General features: G+C 31.2%; 1 protein-coding gene across 3 annotated transcripts; it reads left to right on the forward strand.

The window, feature by feature from the left end:
• Positions 1–15,003: 15,003 nt before the first annotated feature.
• LOC112291820 (uncharacterized) lies at positions 15,004–19,826 on the forward strand. 3 transcript variants are annotated; one of them, XM_024539734.3, is made up of 3 exons: positions 15,004–15,211; positions 15,690–16,299; positions 16,601–19,826. In XM_024539734.3, exons 2-3 carry the CDS (start codon positions 16,066–16,068, stop codon positions 19,301–19,303), a joined length of 2,937 nt encoding a protein of 978 aa, XP_024395502.1. In that variant the 5' UTR covers positions 15,004–15,211; positions 15,690–16,065; the 3' UTR covers positions 19,304–19,826. The 3 variants fall into 3 exon arrangements, with proteins under 3 accessions (XP_024395502.1, XP_024395522.1, XP_024395510.1); XM_024539754.3 differs by having other exon boundaries at positions 15,098–15,290; positions 15,693–16,299; XM_024539742.3 differs by having other exon boundaries at positions 15,098–15,211; positions 15,693–16,299.
• Positions 19,827–22,425: the final 2,599 nt, after the last annotated feature.

Here is a 22,425-nt window from a genome sequence, read left to right on the forward strand (position 1 = left end):
AGTACATTAAAATTTATCTATAATTTTTATAATTTTAAATCTATATTTTTTTATAATTTTTAAAAATATACTTGTAAACATTCATTGATATAACATATTTCAAAAATACTTTTGTATTTGTGTAAAATTTATATTTTTCTATCTTAGTACATATTTTTTAAACATCATCTTTTAAAATTACATCTAGAACACCATCCATCTAGAATTTAGAGCTTTTAAAGTACTCGTCTTTATTATGACCAAAATTTAACTCAAAGAATACTACCACTCTTGTATTTATTGGAGCCTTGGTCTTGTGTGATCTTGGAGCAATGGATGACTTCCAACAACTTTGCAATGGTTCTCTGGTACAATTTTGCTTTAGTGAAGGTTTTTTTTTAAAAAATAAAAATATCTTATAGTTATTTTTGTTGTTTGATACTTATGATATTTCTATGTGCAATTTTAATCTTTTTTGTTAGCAATCTCAGTTATTTTGATTTTTTTTTTCAATATCTTTAGTTGACTTATAAACTATTTATAGTATTTTATGTTTCAAGCATTAATGCAAGTGCAAACTCCCACTTTGGTGGTATATATTCTTTCTATCAATCATCTTTTTTCTTCAATAGTTCCTAGTCATCATGATGTGATGGTTAGTTTTGTTTTGCATAAGCAATCTTTTCCTATTCTATCCTATAAAGTAGATTTGTATCAATCTAATAAATTCTATATTATAAAATATGAATTTCATCTTGGAGTCTATTTCATTTAAAGAGTGTGTGAAAAAGAAGTAAAAGATTTTGAAGAATTAGAATCCAAAGCATTTAGAATTAAAGAAGAAGTTAAAACTTTTTTTGCTAGAAAGTAGACTAACTAATCATGTATAAGTTTGTGGTTTATTTGTAATACTTTGTGTATTCACAACATTAATTTTTTTTTATAATTTTTTAAAATAATATATGCTTTAGTGGCTTAGTAAATATATCTACTATTTATTTTAGAGTTGGGAAATATTTAAGGTCAATATCTCCAAATTTGATCTTTTAACTTGTAAAATAGTAATGAACTACAATGTGTCTATTGCATGGATTCACACATAGATTTATTGCTATTTGGATGCTTCCAATATTGTTTTAGTACATACTAACATCTTATTTGATATTAAGGTATAAATCTTGAAGAAACATAATAAGCCACAAGGCTTCTCTTGATGCATTTTCTAGAGCTTTATATTTTGTTTTTGATGTTGATAATGTCATAGTGGGATATTTTTTTGAGAGCCATAAGATTAGTGATGTTCTAATAATAAATACAAGCCCTATTATAGAAAAAATCTGATCTATGTCACTTATCCAATCTAAGTCTACATATCTCAAAAATTTAGGTTTATAGTCGTTACAATATAAGATGCCAAAACCTTGTGTACTTTTTGTATACCTCAATATTCTTTTAGCTACAAGTAGATATTATTTTTGTAGTTGTGCCACAAACTTGATAACTTTTCTAATTGAAAATTGCATCTCAAGTTGTGTATAAGTGCGGTGCAAATATTTTCCTATGATGCTTTTGTAATTTATTGAGTCAACTACCTCTTCTTTCATATCTAATTTTAATTTGATTTTTTCTTCTATAAACATTGATGCTAGTATAAAGTACTATAAATCAAAAGTTTTTAAGATGCTTTGAGCATAGGATCTTTAGATCATAAAGATTTTTTCTTGAACTTGTATGCAATATTATTTTAAAAATAGAATGACAATTCTTTTCAAGAGCCTAGACATTTTGAATTTATCATAAATTTCTTTTTTGAAACTATCTATATTGATTGTGGAGTTTCTTATCATTAGGAGATCATCTATATAGAATTCAATAAAGATAACTATACCACCTATGGTTCTTAAGTACAAAATATGGTCATCTATTCTCTATTGAAAATTTATACTCTTTAAATATGAATCTATTCTTTTGTACTATGTGTACGGTACTTGTTCTGATCTATATAGAGCTTTATATAGTTTACATACCAAATTTTATTGTTTTAGTACTTCAATATCTTAAGGTTGAATAATGTTAACTTCTTCTTTTAAGTTTCTATAAGAAAAAGGTATTTTGACATCCATATGACATAATAACTAGTTTTTTGAGTGAGAATAGAAACCATTGCTTTAATTATTATCCATTTTAATAGAAATATAAACATTTCTTTGTAATCTACCTCTTCTTATTGCTTAAAGCCTATGCAAGTAAACAAGCTTTGTGTTTTTTGTAACATGCCATTTATATTTAATTTTGCCTCATATACTCATTTTATTGAGATTGCAAACTTATTTGGTGGTAGAGACATGAAAAACCATATTTGGTTCTTATGGATGGACTTGATTTCTTTAGTTGTTGCTAAAATTCAACCTAATTGAGTTATAGTCTTATAAAAGTATAGTAGAATTTATTTTTGATACAATCAATAAACATGAAAAATATTCTTTGAGTCAATTGAGATAGCATGTCTATTGTCGAAATCTAGTAATTATTGATGCTACTCATTCTAAACCTTCAAGCTAGATGAATTGTGTGAGATATGTTATATACAAATTGGGTGGTGAAGTTGATACAATTAGTTCAAAAGTTAGCATTGCAATTTAAACAAGTCGAGATATGTATATTGTATTTGAAATTGATGTTGGTGTGGATACAATTAGATTTATAATTAGTGCACTAAAGGAATATAGATCATTGCTTACATTAGAAGTAGGCCACTCTTCAATAGTGTTGTCTAATAAATAGTTGAGAAAATCTTGAAAAAAAAATTGTACAATCCACAAAAATATTATTGTATCTTACAAGTTTTGTATTGGTAGTTTAGTAAGTGGCTATAGCATAGTTAAATCCCATTGAACCACTACAAGACTTAGTATTTATTTAGGTTGTTGTATTGGCACCAAAATAGAATAATTGTTAGTAAAGATTGAAGGCAAGGAATTCAATGAGAGCTAATGGAGATATAGATTTAAATCAAAGGTTGGTAATTTATAGTTGACTAGTAGAAAAGAATGGTTGTAGGAATTGGTGTATGATATATAATTGAAGGTAGATTTGATGGTGTCTAAGTTATAAAGCTTTATTTCATCAAACATGACATCTTTAGATATTGTGATTTTTTTAGGATTGATAGATAAATGTAATAAGCTTTAATGTAATCATTATACCCTACTATGATTTTATAGATGGATTTGGATTGGATTTTTTTTTTTTTTTTTTTTTTTTTTTTGCATGTATTCTAATATAAATGTAAAATTAACAACTAATTTTTTTGAAATGATCCATTTTTGGCTTGATTATTGAGATTATTGAGATTATGTGAAGGCTTCTTTTAGAAATAAGTTATGATTGTTTATTTTAGTTGAAGTTCTATTGATTAAATAAACTACTATTTTAGTTACTTTGTGAAATAAAAACATGTATTCTTCTTAATAATAATATGTACTTAATCCTTTCTATTATAGTCAAATTTCATTGCTCAGCAATTCCATTGTGGTATGTGAACTTGTGTAAATTGCCTCATTATTCCATGAGATTTATAAAATGCTTTAAAGATACATACAATAAATTTTTCATTTATATGTGTGTGTAGATTTGATTTGATATCCACTTTATTTCTCTATCATTGTTATAAATTCAAAAAAATTATTAAGTATCTATTTTTTTTTAAGAAAGTAAATCCAGGATTTTTTTATACAGTCATCTATAAATGTTATAAAGTATCTAGTGCTTGAAAGAAAAGTCACAAATAATAGAAAAGTCACAAATAATAGACCACAAAGGTTAGAGTGAAATAATTGTAGTAACTTAACTAATCTTGATGCTCCACCCTCAAGTATCATTTTTCTTATTTGTTTACATTAAAGGCAATGACAACATATTGATTGTTTTACTTCAAAGTTTCATAGCCTATATAACAAGCCATTTGTATCCAGCATAATTAAAATCAAAAAACTAATATGACCAAGGTAATATTACCATATATAAAATAAGTAATCTATGGCGGTTAAGTTTGGCTTTGATTCTGAGATTTTGATTTTAAAATCTCCTTTTTATATTAAAAGAAAATTTATGCTTTAGAACCTTATATCTATTTTATGTAATTAATTTGTATAATTTTGACAAATGATCTCAATATCCAATAATAATTAATTATGATGGATTTATTTTAGTTAGTCCAACACATTTATGTCTTCCAAAATTGAAATATGATTGTTACTTCTAACATGTTATCTTATAAATAGAAAAATTTGTTTTAATATTAGAACATACAAAATATTTTAGAAACTATTTATTCCTTCAATAAAATCAAGTAGAGTAACATCTCTTTGACCTTATACAATATATGTCTTTCTTTCTACCATAGCTACTAATATATGATTAGTATACCTTTCTAGCAACAAAAATGATCTTGATTTCTTAAAAAATATTTTCATGCTCTACTATCTATTATCCAATTTTTATCATAGGAAGATGCTAGTGATAATCTTGTAAAGTAGTCTAAATATCATCCAAAGTATAATATTTCTTATTGAATAAATCTTTTATGTAATTAGCCCTTGGTTCATAACATCCAAAAGAAAGTAGTTTTGTGGCTTGACAATTCATTGCTGTGGGGCCAAGTTTTCTACAACAATGACAAACTTGCTCTTTTTGTGATTCAAAACCTCTCTTTCAAAAATATCAATTTTATGAAACCACTAGATTTCTTCTCTCTCAAAAACACTACAAGTCATGCTTTTCTTGGCCTTGTAGTTTTCAAGCCTAGATAACAACTTTGAAGCAACTATTACAAAATCCATTGTTTCTATATCTGTTGTATTATTGAGGTTCTACTAACTTGTTTGAGTAACTTATACATTATGCTACTGTATTCATAGCTCTCAATAAATAAATAAATAAATAAATAAATAAAAGTGCTCAAACTTCCTCGAAGCTATTGATTTCTTAAGTGACTCACTCTGATACCATGTTACAAAGTACCATTATAGGCACACTTCTTTTTTAAGAGAAAAAAAAAAAAAAAAAAAAAAAAAAACTTTGTTTCTTATACATATCAAATGGAAATCTGTAATCATTAAGATCTAAGTTAATATTTGGTAACAAGGATGCATCCCCAGATTGCTCAACAAAAACAAGTAAGTAAAGGAATATATATATATATATATATATATATAGATATATTGATTTATTTATTTATTTATTTTCTAGAAATTCAAAATGTTCTATCAATCCATAGGATTATTGTAAAATTCCAAATTTAGAGTTTTAATCAAAATTCTAAAAATATCCAAATCTAGAGTTTTGATCATGAAATTCAAAATGTTCTTCCAATTCAAATGATCATTTTCTTCCTAAGCTTGAGCTCACGCTGATGTTCGAGGTTGCGTTGCGTCTTAATAAAGCACAAACTGCGAGCATTGACAATAAACAAGGATTTTATGATGTAGAAGACCAGGCCTGTGTAATGCGAGACAGATCCTCTGAATTTGGACTCCGTGATAGAGCTCCGGAATATAGCATCATGCAGGAATCATCAGTGTTTTCATGATGCGGTGAGAGGCCAGATGGAGCAGGAAGCTGTGGTGTCGGATGCTGATGTTACAAGTTCATCTGGAGACTTTGTACCCCTGCAAGAATGTTCAAGTGGCTGTCTGTCTCACTCCATTGCATTCTGCAGACTGCGATCAACGACGGGGTCACTTCAATGATATGATACACTGAGTTATTAGTTGGCTATGTTGCTTTGGGACGATCCCAGGAATGAGGACGACGACTTTCAAAAGAAAAAAAACTATATCCAAAAAAAACTATTTTACCAAAATGTTGTCCATTATAATAGGAAAGATTTTGATTTGTTTCAAAGATATAAGATTCAAGCATTTCTACTTAGATTATATCTGTATATAAGTAATTGTGCATTACAACTAGAAGTATAAATATTGAACATGAACACTCAATTAGAAATAAATAAATAAATAAAAATACAATAAATTAGATTCCTAAAGAATATTAAAACATATTTTTTCAATTTTAAAAATACTATAAATATAATTTTTCTCTATTTGCCAAATACAAAATTAAGTTGGATTCTAAAACTTAATGTAACCTTCAAATTTATTACCAAATAAACCTAATTTATGGCAAATTAGTCAAAAAATAGATATTGATTAGCTATTAGAACAATATAATTAAATGTTCCAAGTGGTTACTTCCATCATAATATTACAACTCAAAAGATAGTGAATGTAAGATGATAGTGATCAATAGTGTATGAAAAAGATATGATTTTATTATATATACAATATTTCCAAAAGATAAGTAGAATGACTTACATACAAATTCTATCTCTCATGATATCATTGCCTTCAAAAACATTTATGAAATAGAGACTTAACTTTATTACATCCATTAAACTTGCAATATATTACATTAGTAATTGAAATATTTTGGTGGCTAGAAACTATGCCACCAAATGAATCAAGACAAAGAATTTAAAAATATATATATACATCTAGATTTCTATATGATTATGTTCTTAAAAAATTATATGTATGTATTTCAATCGAAAGTGAGAAGGTTGTCTATTATTTATATTTAAAATAATAAGCTATATATCTAGAATTATAAGAAAAAACTAACCACAAATAAATAAAAAATAATTTTTAAAGTTTTGATATATATATATATATATATATATATATATATGGTATAAATTGACTTTTAAACAATAAAACTTCATTACTTATTCTTCTCCTTCTTTTTATTTTGATAGAATATAAATACTTCAAATGTCTATAGATAAGTTCTAAAAGTATTAGATATAATATTACTTGAATTATCTTTGTATAGCTTCTATCTATATATTTGGTGATTTAAATTTTTATATATTTTAAGTATTATTGTATCTCTAAGGACTAATAATTTAAAGTAGAATATAAAATTATTATTTCTTTATACTCTATTTTTTCTAAATAATAAATAAAAGATGAAACAAAGATAAAATATTATGAATGGTGATTGTAATATAGTTGTGTTGATGAAACTAATAATATATTGGTTTTGCAGTATTATATTTTTAAAAGATACGAATATATATATATATATATATATAATCTACCATAAAATCAAAAATTGAGATATTTTAGTACCTTCCCTTGGAAATATCTTTAGAAACTTGTTTCCAAGTTTTCAAGTTGAACTTCCATCTTCATGGTTGAAAAGAGCCTTAAAAGGTACCAACATATCAAAGAGAGGTATCAAAATATTTGTGTTTTAAGTTAAATCAATTACATTAAATATATATATATATATATATATATATATATATTTTACACAAATCTAATTTCAAAAATCATATATTTGTTGATAAATGATAAGATATTGTAATATATGAATATATATATATATATATATATATATATTATGAGAATTTCAATAGATTGTGTGATTATTAACATCCAATTCAATTATCTTTAGGTTGTTAATGATGTGGATTTTTTGATAAAAATATTTTTCTTGTGGATTCAAAAACAAAAATTAGTTATTGAGTGTTGTAATTTTTAAATAAAAAATGAATTTTATAAGGTATACCTTTTGGATTTTAAAAGTATTTTTTTGAATAGAAAGAAATAAAAAAAATTTTAAAAAATATATCCAAAAGAAAATTTTAAAATATTTTTATTTTTTAAAACTATGTATCAGTAATATACATTTGAAAAAAAGAAGAAAAAAAGAAGAAAAAAACCTTAATTAGACATTCCAAAGTTATAACTTAAAGTCTTCTAAATTCTATAAGATTTAAAAGTTTAAAGTTAAATACAAGAAAAAATAAAATAATTATCTATGTATTTTTATTATTATAGTTAACAAATAAAAAAACATATTTTTAGTAGCTATGAAGTAAAATAATGTAGTAAAAAAAATTAATGTTAAGTTTTTATATTATAATATATAAAAAAAAACATTATTACATAATTTTAAAACACTTTAAATTTTTTCAATAAGCTAAACTTTTAAAAATAATACAAAATGTAATCTAGTTACTTTTAAAAAATATTCTAATTTATTTTCTATAGAGATTTTTTAATAAATTTTATTGCATTTCATTATTTTTTATATAAAAAAATATTAAATTCTTTAAATTATTTGTAGTGCTTGATAATATATTTTTAAAATAATGCTCAAATTTTTAGAAATCAAATAAAGTTAAAAGTGTTGGTTTTAGTTCTTTTGTATGTAGTTACACTTTTTGAAACCATAAAATTCTTTAAAGGATGTGTTTTAGTTTTTGAGTCTTCAATGACGTTTTTTCAAAGAATTTGACACTCAAAAATATTTGTCTTACAAATTAGAATTTTACATTTTAAAAAAGTATTGAACCATCTATTTTCTTGCCATTTTTACTGAAGGCATGTGGCAAATTGAGCGCCAAGTTCTGAGGTTCACAAGATTTGGAGGGTTATTTTTCAGTCGACGCTTCCGGGATTCCTGCCTACACTGGAATGGCTGAAATGAGGCATGAAAATGGAGAAAGAGAAAGAGACAAACTCTCGATGTTTAGATTTAGTTCCTCTAACTTTAGAGCTCATTCACTCCTCATTTAACTTCAACTATTCATTCATTCATTTATCCTTTATTTTTATTCTATTTCAACTAAATTGGGCTGCAACTGTAGCCCAAGAATGTCCCTCTACAAGCAACTTCTGTTACCCACTCGGACTTTGAACCGTTGGTGATTTCAATATTTACTTAATGTTTTACTGTTTGGGATATTTTTAAAAGAACACACACCTGCTTAGTAATGAGGGCCACCCTAATAGCTACTCATGCTAATACCAATCATTCAATTGTAGACATTTTTAGCAGCTCCACTTGAAAATTTACACAAATCCTACGAATTATCATATGAGCTTGAATGTTGAGGAAAAAATTTTCATGAAAGTTTCAGCTTTTTTAAGCAATCGTGCATTCTGAATGCCTCTTTGTTGGAATCACATGACCCAGTTCTCTTGTTGCGATTTGTTACATCCGTTCATTTGAACCCACTTGAAAATGATTTTGTGGTCATGAATTTCGACTCTCTTCTAGATTGCAAAAACATTCAGTTTTACAAAACAAAACAAAACAGAACAAAACATGTAAAAAGAAATCCTATTATATATATATATATATATATATATATATTCTTAACAAGGTTAATTATTTTTATTTTTATATTCTAATAAAAGTTAAATTATCATCCGTGAATAAATAACAATAATAATAATAACAACAATCAAAATACTTTTGAAAACAGATGATTAGATGTTGTAGCAGACATTTTACTCATTGTTTACCTTTCTTTAATGTGGTTACTTCAACTCTAGCAGCCTGTTATCTTAACGGTAGATTATATTTCCACCATTTTTCGCACAATTTAAAACTATGAACTGTGTGCACCTGTTGAAAGCTGATGTTCATGCCCTGGCAATGGAACATTTGGGAAAAGGCTCTAAAGTTCCACATAGGATCTGAAAATGTCTGAAATACAGGGGTGTGACCAGGGCAATATTTATTATTGGGCATCAACGCATACTTTCAGACCTTGTATTCTTAGGCATATTTTGTTCTAACCAGGATTAATTTCATGAATAAATAAACAGAATATATATAATATTCATACAGGCATGTATGTTTGTGTGTGTAAATAAATAAATAAATATATATATATATATATATATATATATCTATATATAGAGAGATGTATATGTTCAATCATTTACACATGCATGTGCGTTTGCGTGTATATATATTCACGCACATGCAAATATGTGTTTGTTTAGAAACATAAAGCAGGTAGATTAACTCAACTGTTCAGATGGAAACAATAAATATAGGAAGATAAAAAGTGTGGGTGTAGCTGTGCTCGCCAACTCTTCCAATTCGATTTATGAATCTGTGTTCAAATTCTTTTGTTTACGAGTTCCTCGTTTTTTGTTTGTACTACCACGATTTCATGTTTAAGGTTAAAGATTATTTTACCATTTATCTGATTATATATATATATATATATATATATATAGTAAGATCACATACATGAAATGAAAATTTATAGTATGGAGAGAGAGAGTATTGCTAATGCCACCACAATTTATACTGCCACCAAAACCTACCACCCACTCAACAAAATAATAATAATATATATATATATATGTATTCATTTTTTTTTTTTTTTTTTGATCAAATGATTTGAAAAGTATTGAATTCAGATTTTTTGAGTGTTTTTAAAAATATTAAATAAGGTGACATTTGGTGGATAGGTGGTTGTGGTGGTAATAGTAAAACTTGTGGATGTCTTCAAAGTTTAATCATTCCATTTAATAAATAATATTCATATGTAACTAATAATAATAATAAAAATTGGTAGTAAAAACACACACACACACACACACACACACACATATATATATATATATATTTATGTCTTCCTAAAATATGCTCCAAAACATTAAAGATTTAAATTAAATTTGAGTATACATATGTATGTATATATATATATATATATATATATACATTAACCTTATATAAATATGTAAAAAAAAAAACTATTATAATGTTATAGAAAAATAATTATATTCTTATTTTATTATATATACTTAAAAAATTGAATTATAAAATAACTATAAATATAAAATAAAATATGCACATGAAAAAATAATAGAATTAGAAGTTCAAAATATTACTAAATATAATAATATTAAATAATAAATAAATAAAAGAAAAATAATAAAAAAATATCAATTATATATATATATATGTTACAAAAACTAAATTATAACAATACTACATGTGTTGTGAATTAAAATTATTAATTTTCTATTATATATATATATTTTTTTTTTATTCTATTAAAAAATAAAGATATGTTCAAATGCATGTTTTACTTGAATTAATTATTAAACCTAAGATCATATCTTAAATTACTTAATATTCTGTGATATTATTAAATATGTTTTTCCATAATAATATAATGAAAATAAACTATTTTACTATTTTTATACTAATAGAATTCAATAATATGATTATTTTTTTAATCATATCTCTTATGAAAGTACAATTAATTTCTTTGATTCTTATTTTAAAATTTGTAAACTTTTTATGAATTGGATTCATTATTATTACAGAATCAACAAGTGATGTTTTCCTATACAATTTTATTCTTGAAAATTTTCATACTTTTTTTACAGATATTTTATTTATTAATATTTAGTTAATTAATAAAAAAACAATTAATTTCATAAAAACTTTTTATGTTTTTAATACAATAATGTAGTTTTTTTTATATGATTGAAATCCTTGCTCATTGATCAAGAACTTCTAACACATAAAGACATTAAATAACAGTATGTTTGGTGTAAAGTATAATTTTTTGATTAAAATCATTTAAAAAATCTTTAATATCGTAGACAAATTGGACTACAAAGCAACAAGTATGGTATTGAAAAAAAATAGAAAAAACAAATCTAAAAGCATATTAAAGACTAAAAAGCACCAAATATTAAAATAAAAATGTATGATAAAATCCAAAAATAAGGAGACAAATTCAACATTAATCTCAGTATAACTTTGATTACAAACCTTGATGTAAATAAATAAATAAAAGAAATCCTTGCCTCCAATATTTGGACTTTTTATAAAATAAATAAACAACCAGTAACCAAAAATGTTATCAAAGTTTCAAAATTGGTAACTATAAATTCTATTGCAAAAACATAATCTCTTACAATATTTGTTTTGAAAAGTTTAGTTAGAAATAATCTAAACATACAAAATGAACCTAAGTATTGATTTTGCTACTTTTCAACTACTAATTTCTTTGTTATAAGTCTCTAATATCTTACTTCTATTAAAATATAAAGATAAATAAGATTATAAATATAATTATACATCTATATAGTTTAAAATAAAGGTTAGATTAGACACTAAATTATTGAAAATTTACCTTATAACAAATATCTCACATTATATTTGTTAAAATAAAAATGAAATGATAAAAGAAAAATAATGTATGTATATACATATGTAAAAAATTAGCATATTTTTTTTGTAGTAAATTATAAAAAATAAAAAATTAGATATTGAAATAAAAAATTTAAAAAGAAAGGGCCTCCCTATTTCCAACAATTGTAACTATAAATCGACTTAAATTGCACAATATTGACCTTCATATACAAAGCAATGAAATCTATATAATAGATGTTAAGATATCATATGTGGTATAATGAAATGTTAGGTAAATCACCATGATTATCCAATTATATATTTTTTAATTTAATTTTTTTTACATAAATAACATATCAAATGTTTTAGGTAATTTTGTTAGATTTGTAATACCATAAGATAATCTATCTTTTTCTAATTATAAAAAATACATTCAATTTTGTAACCAATATTGTGATAATAATATAATAAAATAAATTTATTAAATAATTTATAATAGATTTTTTTATTAAAAAACAATAAAATTTTAAAAATGCACATTGTTATAAGATGATCTTAAAACTTTAACCAATTCATTTTTTAGTATTTAAACTAGAATTAAGGTTGGCATGCATTGATTGTATGGTAATAATTTCAATACTTCATTTTTTTTCTCTCATTCTTTTTTACCACAATGCTCTATTCAACACGTCAAAGATACTTACTAATTTTCAAAGGCTCAAAGTCTGCTGGAAAAAGATAATTAATCTATTGATGAATCAGAAGGATCTTGTAGCATGGACAACAAATAATTTCAATTAAATAATTTTAATTTTCAAAAATTTCTATCATAGAGCACTATCAATTCAATCCTCAATAAGTGCAACAAATATGCAAGCCTCGACATGTCTACACTTTTTACAAAATACCAACAACTTCCAATATATTCATACTCAGATGAAGTATTGGCTAATTATGTACTCCATTGTTAGTATCAGGGTATTATACTCACCAATGGGATAATACAAGAAAAAAAGGGACTAAATTTGTAATTCTTTTAAGCATTGTAAATCTTCCAACATTCTCCAATGGTTGGTTGTAAAAGCTCAAGCAGCAATATAAATTCCAAACATTTAAATTGCATGGTGAAGGTACTTTTGTAGATACTACTGCAATTGAGGCATCACTTCTAGAGCTGAAAGCAAAGATTAAGCAATATGCTTTGCAAAATATTTACAACATGGATGAAACTAGGTTGTTTAATCACCTTTAGCCTAATAAAATGATTGTTGCTTGCGAGATTGTGGATATAAAACAAGATAAGTCAAGGATTACTATTGCTTTAATTACCAATATAGATGGCTCAAACAAGCTGGATCCCTTTTACATTGGCCATACATGGAAACCTCACTATTTTCGATAGAAAATTAGCAAACAACTTGACTTTTATTACCATGCAAAAAAAGAAAAAAAAGAAAAAAGAAAAAATGAATGACCAATCAATTGTTCTAGGGATGGCTAAAGAAAGTTGATAATAAAAAAACAAATGAAAATCAAAAGATTCTATTTCTTCTCAATAACACATCTTTGCATATTTTGGAGAATATTGAACTGTTGAATATTGAGGTATTGTTTCTACTACCAAACACTACCTTGAAAATCTAGCCAATGGATGTAGGAATCATCACCAGCTTTAAAAAATATCATTGTTGCTTCTAATTCTATGATGCAATTGATAAGGATAAGGCTAAGGAAGTTGGTATCTACAAAGTCAATCAATTGATTGCAATATATTGGAACAATGCTGCATGGAATAGTATGCCTACAACTATCATTAGTAATTACTTTGATCATACTAACTTATTCGAGAGTGCAAGCATCGCAAATGAAAAAAGGCAACCTTGGAGATACAATTATTGATGATGAATTAGCTTCAGCAATACAATAATTAAACATTTGCAACTCAATGTTTATTAAAGTGCTTATTAATCCTATAGAAGAAGAAATTGCTCATGAATAATTCATAGATGAAGAATTTGTTGAAATGATAGGAGAAAATGAAAATAATGGTGATGAATTAGAGGAAGTAGAACAAGAAATGACATCCAAAGAGATGCTCAACGTCTGCCAAAGATTTGTTAAGATCCTTCACCTTTTGATTCCATCCCATCTTATAACGGATAATGTTGCTCAGCAAATTCAACATGCACTACACTAGGAGGCCAAAGAAAGCACCAAAATTCACTTGATTCTTGGCTTCAATCCTAATTGTAATTACATATTGGTATTATGCATCACTTATATTACAATATCTAATAGTTATTCCTTGTACTTGTACAGTTGCTGCTTAGAAAGCACCAAAATTCACTTGATTCTTGGCTTCAATCCCAATTATAATTACATATTGGTATTATGCATCACTTATATTACAATATCTAATAGTTACCCCTTGTACTTGTACAGTTGCTGCTGGCCTTCATCTACACCCTCTGTAAACCAATTTCATCACACATGGTCCTGAGTAAGTAGATGAAACAGTGTATGATGGCGAAGAAAAAGAAGAAGCAGAAGAAACTAGAAACTGAACCCATCTTGCGGCTGAATTTTCGTGTACATGGCACCTAACGTGTCAGCTCAAGTAAGGCCACCATAGCGTCCGACAGTTGCACACACTGTTTGTTGTTTTGCGGAGTGAGTTTTGCCGCGCGAGGTGGATCTCTTAACAACAGGAGAGGGAAGCTGTCGCAGTGATAAGACCGGGAAACTCGGTGGTGTTCAACTCCGAAGGCTCGGTGTCATGGACGACTCGCGGAGCCAGGTTTCGCAGCGCGGGATTTAAATTCGCCGGTCGCGTGTCCAGGAGATTCTTCTGGCTCTACCGGGACCCACGCTCTTTGGGACTCCGCTGCTTGACATGCATGACCCATCTACTATATTGAGGTATGCGGTCTCCATTAAGGAGGGGATCGCGTTCCTGCTTGTTGGTGTTCAACGGCGCTCAGCATTTTTTAAGGCTAGTTCAGCGCCTGGCGGCTATCGGAATTTTGTGACGCCAGGCGCTGAACTAGCATTAAAAAATGCTAGACAATGCTCTAGTCAATTGTACTTACGGCTAGAATATTGTCTGTGTGGTCTCCAAGTTAAACCCTAAGTGTGTCCAGCCCAACTGTATGTACAAGCTTCGATCATACTGGTCATCGGGTTTGAGCTTCAGGAGGTGGTTCTCCTACAGGTGCGTCTAACGAATCGACGGGTTGGGTGTGGGTTTGCAGGCACAGGTTGGTGGTTTTTCGTTGCCTGCATTCCTGGAGGTAATGTGGGTGTTTGTTGAGTGATCAGCTAGGTTGTAAACGGGGAGGTTGTGGCTGGTATCAGTTGTGTCACGTGGTTGTCCTCAGTGTTGCAGTATCATCTAGATAGTTTGCGTGTAACTACAACGCTACTTTTTAAGTACGAGCGGGTACATTGGTTGACGCCGATGCAGTAAGGATCTCGAGGTAGGGGTCTTAAGAGCTGATGGATCTCTTAACAGGTCGCATGTTGCGTCTTCAATGCCTAATATTCTAACAATGTGCCCGCCAACCCCTCGAGACAGGCCCAAGCCCATAGGAGTTATCCAAAATGTTCCTAGGTGCGATGAGATACATTTACGTGGATCCGCAAATGTTTTATTCAATGTGGTTAACGGAGTTTTTGGTTGCATGTTGCAGCAGATGATGGAAGGAATAATACTTTAAGATCTTATGGAGGGTTGCTCTGGAATGCTTTGAACCTAAAGAGATCACCACTGTGTTCGAGATCCTCGGAGGAACAAGTTGCTGTGAATTCATCAGCGGTTACGTTGTCATCTAATCTAAAATTCTAGATTTTAAACTATTACTGCAGTCGCGAGTGCATGAATTCAGTCCGGTATCCTCGTAGATACCATGGGAAGGAGCGGCTGGAACTTGGAACGTGTTTCAAACTGAATAAGTGTGCGGGAGATTCACTTCATAAATCACCGGATGCAGCAGTACTGATGTGCACTTAACCGGGCGTGAAGGGTGCTAGTGATTATCTGGGCGTTGAAGTGATAACTTTACAGATATGGGGTATAATTCTTTTCGCAGTTCATCGCCATCCAGCAAGGGTAATGCGGGGAGACACAGACTGAAGTTTCTTGTCATCGTATGTATGACGATGGTGTTCGTTCTGTCGAGTTCCACATTCCTAGCACCTTTTAGCAACCTCATGAGAATCAGCGCTTGTAACATTGGCCCTGATGGTGGCGTTTTGGCAAGAGAATCTGACCAGTTTAGTGCTTACACCCTCCAACACCAGGTATTTCCATTTTTTGAGCATTTCATACTTACTTTTGAACGTTTGTTTCGAGGAAGTAGTCTTTTGAGGAAATTAAGGTAATGAGCCTCGGATGCTCGATTTACAGAGACACATTTTGAAACACCATCAAAATGCACCTTTTATGAACAAATTTGGATACTGGTAACCGTTTTGGGTGTGTCCACAACCGAAAGTAAGGCATTTGGCGGGTAGAAATTCTGAGGTGTTCGGATGTAGTTTTTTCTATTGCTGTTGCTTTATTTTTGAACTAACAATGTGCTTCGCTTCTGACCCATCGTAGGAGACTCTTCATGTCCAGGATGGTCGAATGGAAGATGGTAACTCACAAGAGTCGAATCAGATCAGTGATGTCGTCAAAGTGACTGAGTGGTTTGGCGAAAGCCAGAGCACGATTCCAGTTCAAAGGGAAGTCAGAGGCGAGGAGCCTGTTAGCACCACACTAGAACAGGAAGAGATCGATGAATCTGAGACTAAGGAAAACGACATCATAGCTAAGGAAGACTCTACACCATCCCACGGTGGTGACAATGTAGGCACTGGCACATCGGAGGAGCTTGTGACCTCCACATTGAGAGAGACGGTGGATGTAGCATCAAATGCCAGTGACGGTAAGAATGTGGTAGAACAAGTCCCGACAGAATCCATAGATAATGGCGAAGTATCGAACCAGAAGCCCGTTTCTTCTTCAGCTGAAGAAGAAACTCCTGCAATTACCGAGACAAAGAAAGAGGAGGTTCAGAATGTCTCTGATACATCTGGGGAGCTTGTGAGCTCCACATTGGAAGAAAAATTGGACGTATCACCAAATACCAATGACGACAAGACTGTGGGAGAACATGTACCAACAGAATCTACATATAATGTTGAGGTAACAAACCAGGAACCCGCTTTTGCTTCAGCTGAAGAAGAAACACCTGCAGTTACTGAGGCAAGGAACGAGGAAGTTCGGAATGTCTCTGAAACATCTGAGGAGCTTATGAGCTCCACCTTGGAAGAGAAGGTGGACGTAGCACCAAATGCCAATGACGATAAGAATGTGGAAGAACAAGCCCCAACAGAACCAACAGATAATGGCGAGGTTACGAACCAGGAGCCCGTTTCAACCTCATCTGAAGGAGAAACGCCTGCAACTACCGAGTCAAAGAACGAGGAAGTTCAGAAGGACTCTGATACCCCTTTGCAATCTAGTGACAGTCTCCAAGAGCGGAGCGAAGAGCTTGTACTTGCAGCACCGAAAGTAGAGAATCCTTCAGTTTCAGAGCAGAAGAACGAGGGAAGTTTGGTCGCAGTGGAATCTGCACAATCAGATGATAATGATCAAGAATGGAAGGAGCACAAGACAACGAAACAGGAGCCCATATTCACCACACCGGGGCTAGAAACTCCTGCAGTCATTGAAGCGAAAAACGAGGAGAATTCGGAGGGAGTGAACTCAACTCAATCGCCTGACAATGGGGCGGTATTGGAAGAGAAGAACGAATGGAATCAGAATCAGAATCCTGTCCCCGGGTCCCAGGGAGAGCAGATTCACGCAGCGACTGAGCCAAAGAATGACGCGAGTTTGACAGAACAGGTCTCAACACCATCTGCTGAGAGCACCGAAGCATGGTTCAAGGAGGCTGACATAAGACCGTTCCGCAATGAGGGAGACAAACCAGGAAATCGCAGCTCGCCTCCCAACATTGCGCTGCGGCGCATCGCCGACAACATCAGGTCACATTCACTGGCGTACTCGACCCGAAAGGACGAAAATCAAGCGGATTCGAGCTGTGAAGGGAAGTACGTTTACGTTTACGACCTACCACCGGAGTTCAATACCGACATTGCCGCTCGGTGCGACTCTTTGTTCCCATGGTTTAACCTCTGCGACTACTTCGTCGACTCAGGCATCGGTAAACCTGTTAACACGGCAAGTGATGGCAAACAAATCATGGTTCCAGCGGACCGCTGGTTCAATACGCACCAGTATGCGCTGGAGCTCGTGTCTCACGCGCGCATTAAGAAGTACAAGTGTCTCACTGAGGATCCGGACCAAGCATCCCTGTTCTATATCCCCTTCTACGCTGGTCTTGATGTGATCCGGTGGCATTTTGCTAAGAATACCACCAATGAGAAACGGGATGAGCTCACGTGGAAGCTCCTCAGCTGGCTGGAGCAAAAACCGTCATGGTCCCGCCGAGGAGGCTTTGACCACGTTATGGTTCTGGGAAAAATCTCGTGGGATTTCCATCGCAACTTGAAGTATGGATCTTGGGGGAGTAGCATGCTTGAGCTTCCGCAAACACAGAATGTGACAAAGGTGCTCATTGAGCGCAACCCCTGGGTAAAAAAAGAAATTGCAGCGCCGCACCCGACGTTCTTTCATCCTAAGTCAGCGGCAGACATAGATACCTGGCTCAACCACATCAGATCACAGGAACGCTTCAGCCTCGTGACCTTCGTCGGGAAAGGGCGACCCGGGACAACGAACGTGCGGCAACAGCTTATTGAGCAATGTCGCAATGCGTCCTCGGAGGCAGACTGCCGCATAGTTGAGTGCGACAACAACCTTTGCCAGAATCCCGCTTATGTTAACGGGGCCTTCTTGTCGACGCATTTCTGCATGCAGCCTGTTGGGGACTCCCCGACAAGGCGCTCTGTATTCGACTCACTAATCACAGGCTGTATCCCTGTGTTGTTTCACCCTTGCACCGCTCACGTGCAGTACCTCTGGCACTTGCCTGCTAACGAAACCTCTTGGTCGGTGTACATTTCGGAAGACGACGTCAAGGAGGGCACTGCTAACGTCGTCGAGATTCTCAAGAAGATTCCAAATCATGAGAGGGATGCCATGCGGGAGACCATTATCAAAACCATTGTTCCAGGGTTGCTGTATGGCGCTCCTGGTAGTGACGTCTCTCCCTACAGGGATGCTTTCGACATCACGATTGAGAATCTGTTGCATCGCGTTTCTCAACTGTCTGATGGTAACGCTCCTTCGTAGACTTGACCGACTACGTCAGAGGTTTTTTTTTTCTTCTTTCTTTCGAGTGCAAACTCGATTACTCACTAGAAGGGTGCACCTCGTCGAGTTGTCCTGTCCACGCATTACGAGCTATAACTGCACAAGATGGCGGGCGTCAGCACGTAGATAATTAGCCTCCAGTTGCAAAAAAATTAAACGCAGCCTCCCGATAGAAGGGAAGGCGGCTCTGCAGCAGCATTAGCAGCAGTAGCAACAGCGTAGATTAATGAGACGAACCAACAGATCGTGTGCGACGGGGGTATTGCACGACACGAAGATAGTAGCGATTCTTATGAGCTCCCATGACGAAGAAACTTGTTGGTTCCCTCGCTTCTGTGTGTATCATGAACATGCGAGCTTATCTTGTATGGTTCCTGGCGATCAACAGAACCGTGCAGCTCCAGAAATTACGATAGTTTTTTTTTATTTTTTTTTTATTAAGTAGCACTCGACATTCTTTTCCCAATGTGAATAAAGGTATAACATGTTGAGTGGTTGGTTATCTCAGTGTCATGAATTGGGCTGCTCAACTACAGTTTCCTGACTGCATTTTGGTGCTCATCTGTAGTCACGACAAATGTAGGTACTAGATGGTACAATTACTTGGCTGTTTGTAGGGGAAATGAATGATTTGTGGGGGAATCATCTGCTAGAATAAATGCAAGTGCATTCCCCATTAAGAAGTGAGACTAACAGCTTAGAATAATGATCCCTGGTTCCTGGGCAGATCCTCATGCAGATTGTGATGTTGTCTGCTGTCTTTAGTAGTCAAGATTAGGGCCTGGATAAGGAATCAGTTCGCCGAATCATTTGTCAGTTGTGGTCACGTGCATCTGCCTTGTTCTTGTTACCATTTTCCATAACTCGCGACTTCTCCAAGGACAGAGTCAATCATAAAAATTGACGAAGCGCACATGTATGTTCAGGGATTCAGATAACAAAAATTAGTGAACCATTGTAATTAGAATGGTTAAGTGAATTTATTAAATAAGTGACACTGTAAAGAAGTGACACGATGAAGTGACAAGATGCACAAATGGGAGTCACCAGTAATATCATTGTAGCCACACAACTTGTATTATTCATTGAGACCATACTATATATATCATTTCATTGCTGTAATTTACGTTTAGGTCTTCTTAATCCTATAGAAACAGAGGCTGCACTATGTTTATCCAACACTCCCTTTTACTACAAAGTTATTTCTTCGTTTTTCCTTCTATTGATGCCATCAATATTCTATAGATGCTTTTGTCAACTTAAATCAAAGAGAAGGGTTCCAATTTTGTATCCCTTCTCCAATTCTTTGATGGTGGTGAGTTCCTTTGTTGTTGTTGTTGTTGTTTTTTCTTTTTTGTATTCTGTGGTGTTTTGGTTTCTCTTATATTTGTGCATCTTTGGTTTGAAAGTGCTTATGTTGACATTTCTTTGAATTTTCTTCTTATTTGGAAACTTATGACTATGCTTTGGAGTCCTTTGATTTTTTAGATGCCTATGAAACCCTAGGTTTTGTAATTTTGATTTCTTTGTCATGGATTTTCATTAGCTTGACTTCTTTGTCATGTGTTTTTGTAAGCTCAATTCTTTTGTCATGTCTCCTACAATATTTAATTGTTATGCTTTTGCCACCACTATTTCAGTGACTCCATACAAAACCTCTTCTTTATTGGCAATTAGGATAATCGAAGTTGAAGACTATACCACCTTTAACTTGTTAGCAACCAAAATTGATAAGAAAATGAGCACCAAAGCTTTTGAAGAAATATCAATTGAAGAGGTAGTGGTGGAGTTAAAGATAAAAATTTATTTTTGAATAGATGATGTATTTGGGTGGTTAATATTCTAATTTGGCCTAAGTTGATATAGAGTGTGAAAGATATAAGTGATCTCTATTAGTTATTATTTTTTCTATGAGATTTTTGAAGGGCTTAGAAAAAATAGATAGATGATCATGAAAAATAGAATTTTTATATTAAAATAAGCATATAAGAAGCTTAATAATTATTTATAGATTCAGATGGATTGCCTTTTAAATATTATTACTAGCTTGTAAGAAAAAATAAAATTCATGTACTATAGAATCTAATTTAAGAACTAAAAGAAAATAATTTTGATTATGGAATTTAAATAGTTTATTTTTTGTACTTCTTATGTAGAAGCCCTGCTACATTATTATAATAATGTAAGTTGAGACAATATTGATATTTTTCAAATAAACCTTTATTGAAAGACTTTGTAAATAAATCTACAAGTTGCTCTAATGATAGTATATATTTGAGTTGAATGTTTCTTTTGTCAATCTTTTCTCTTGTATAATATAAATGTGCTACAATGTATTTTGGACACAATGTGATTTGTATGTTATTGTCATCTTTATAGGAGATTTATTATCACAATGGATTACCATTGGTTTGGTTATTGTTATGTCTAAGTTGTGACCAAGCATCTCCAATCATGAGAATTTGCAAGTTATTGATGACATCTCTATATATTCAACTTTAAAAAAAAATATCATAATTGATGATTGTTTTTTTAACAACTATGTGATTGGATTTTCTTGTAGGCTAAATAAATGAATCTTGTTGTCAATCTTATTGCTTCTAAGATCACTCCAAAGTCACTATCTATAGATCCCAAGATATTTTGTGATGAATTTCTATTTATATAAAATGTAGTACTTCCAAGTTTTGTTGATATATCTCAATATCAATTTTGCAGCTTGTATTTGTAGTACTTGAGGTTGTGACATGAAGCAACTTACTTATTCAACAATAAAACTAATGTTGAAGGAATTGTGACAAAGATGGAACAATTTTTCTACTAGAGATTGATATTATGTTGAGTCAATATATAGCATGTTCAAATTTGTAACTAGTTTTAGTTTCTCCACCATTGATATGAAGACTAGAACATAGTCTTATAGTTCAAAGAATAATAAGGTTTGCTAAGCATAACCATACTAAATAAAAAAATATATTGTCAAATATTTAAATAGATTTAATTTTGAGGCACACAATTATTTTTATTTAGCTTAATTTTGACATTTCAAATTTTAATTCAAACTGGTATTTAATCATGCAATCTACTTATCAAAAATTCAT

Source organism: Physcomitrium patens, chromosome 1 (assembly GCF_059467195.1).
Source record: "Physcomitrium patens ecotype Gransden chromosome 1, ASM5946719v1, whole genome shotgun sequence".
Lineage (NCBI taxonomy): Eukaryota > Viridiplantae > Streptophyta > Bryopsida > Funariales > Funariaceae > Physcomitrium > Physcomitrium patens.

Excerpts from the sequence above, each read along its gene's own strand:
- LOC112291820 (XM_024539734.3), top strand. The coding sequence starts at position 16,066 with ATGGGGTATAATTCTTTTCGCAGTTCATCGCCATCCAGCAAGGGTAAT. Across the intron at positions 16,300-16,600 it reads CTTACACCCTCCAACACCAG|GAGACTCTTCATGTCCAGGA; the intron begins GTATTTCCATTT and ends GACCCATCGTAG.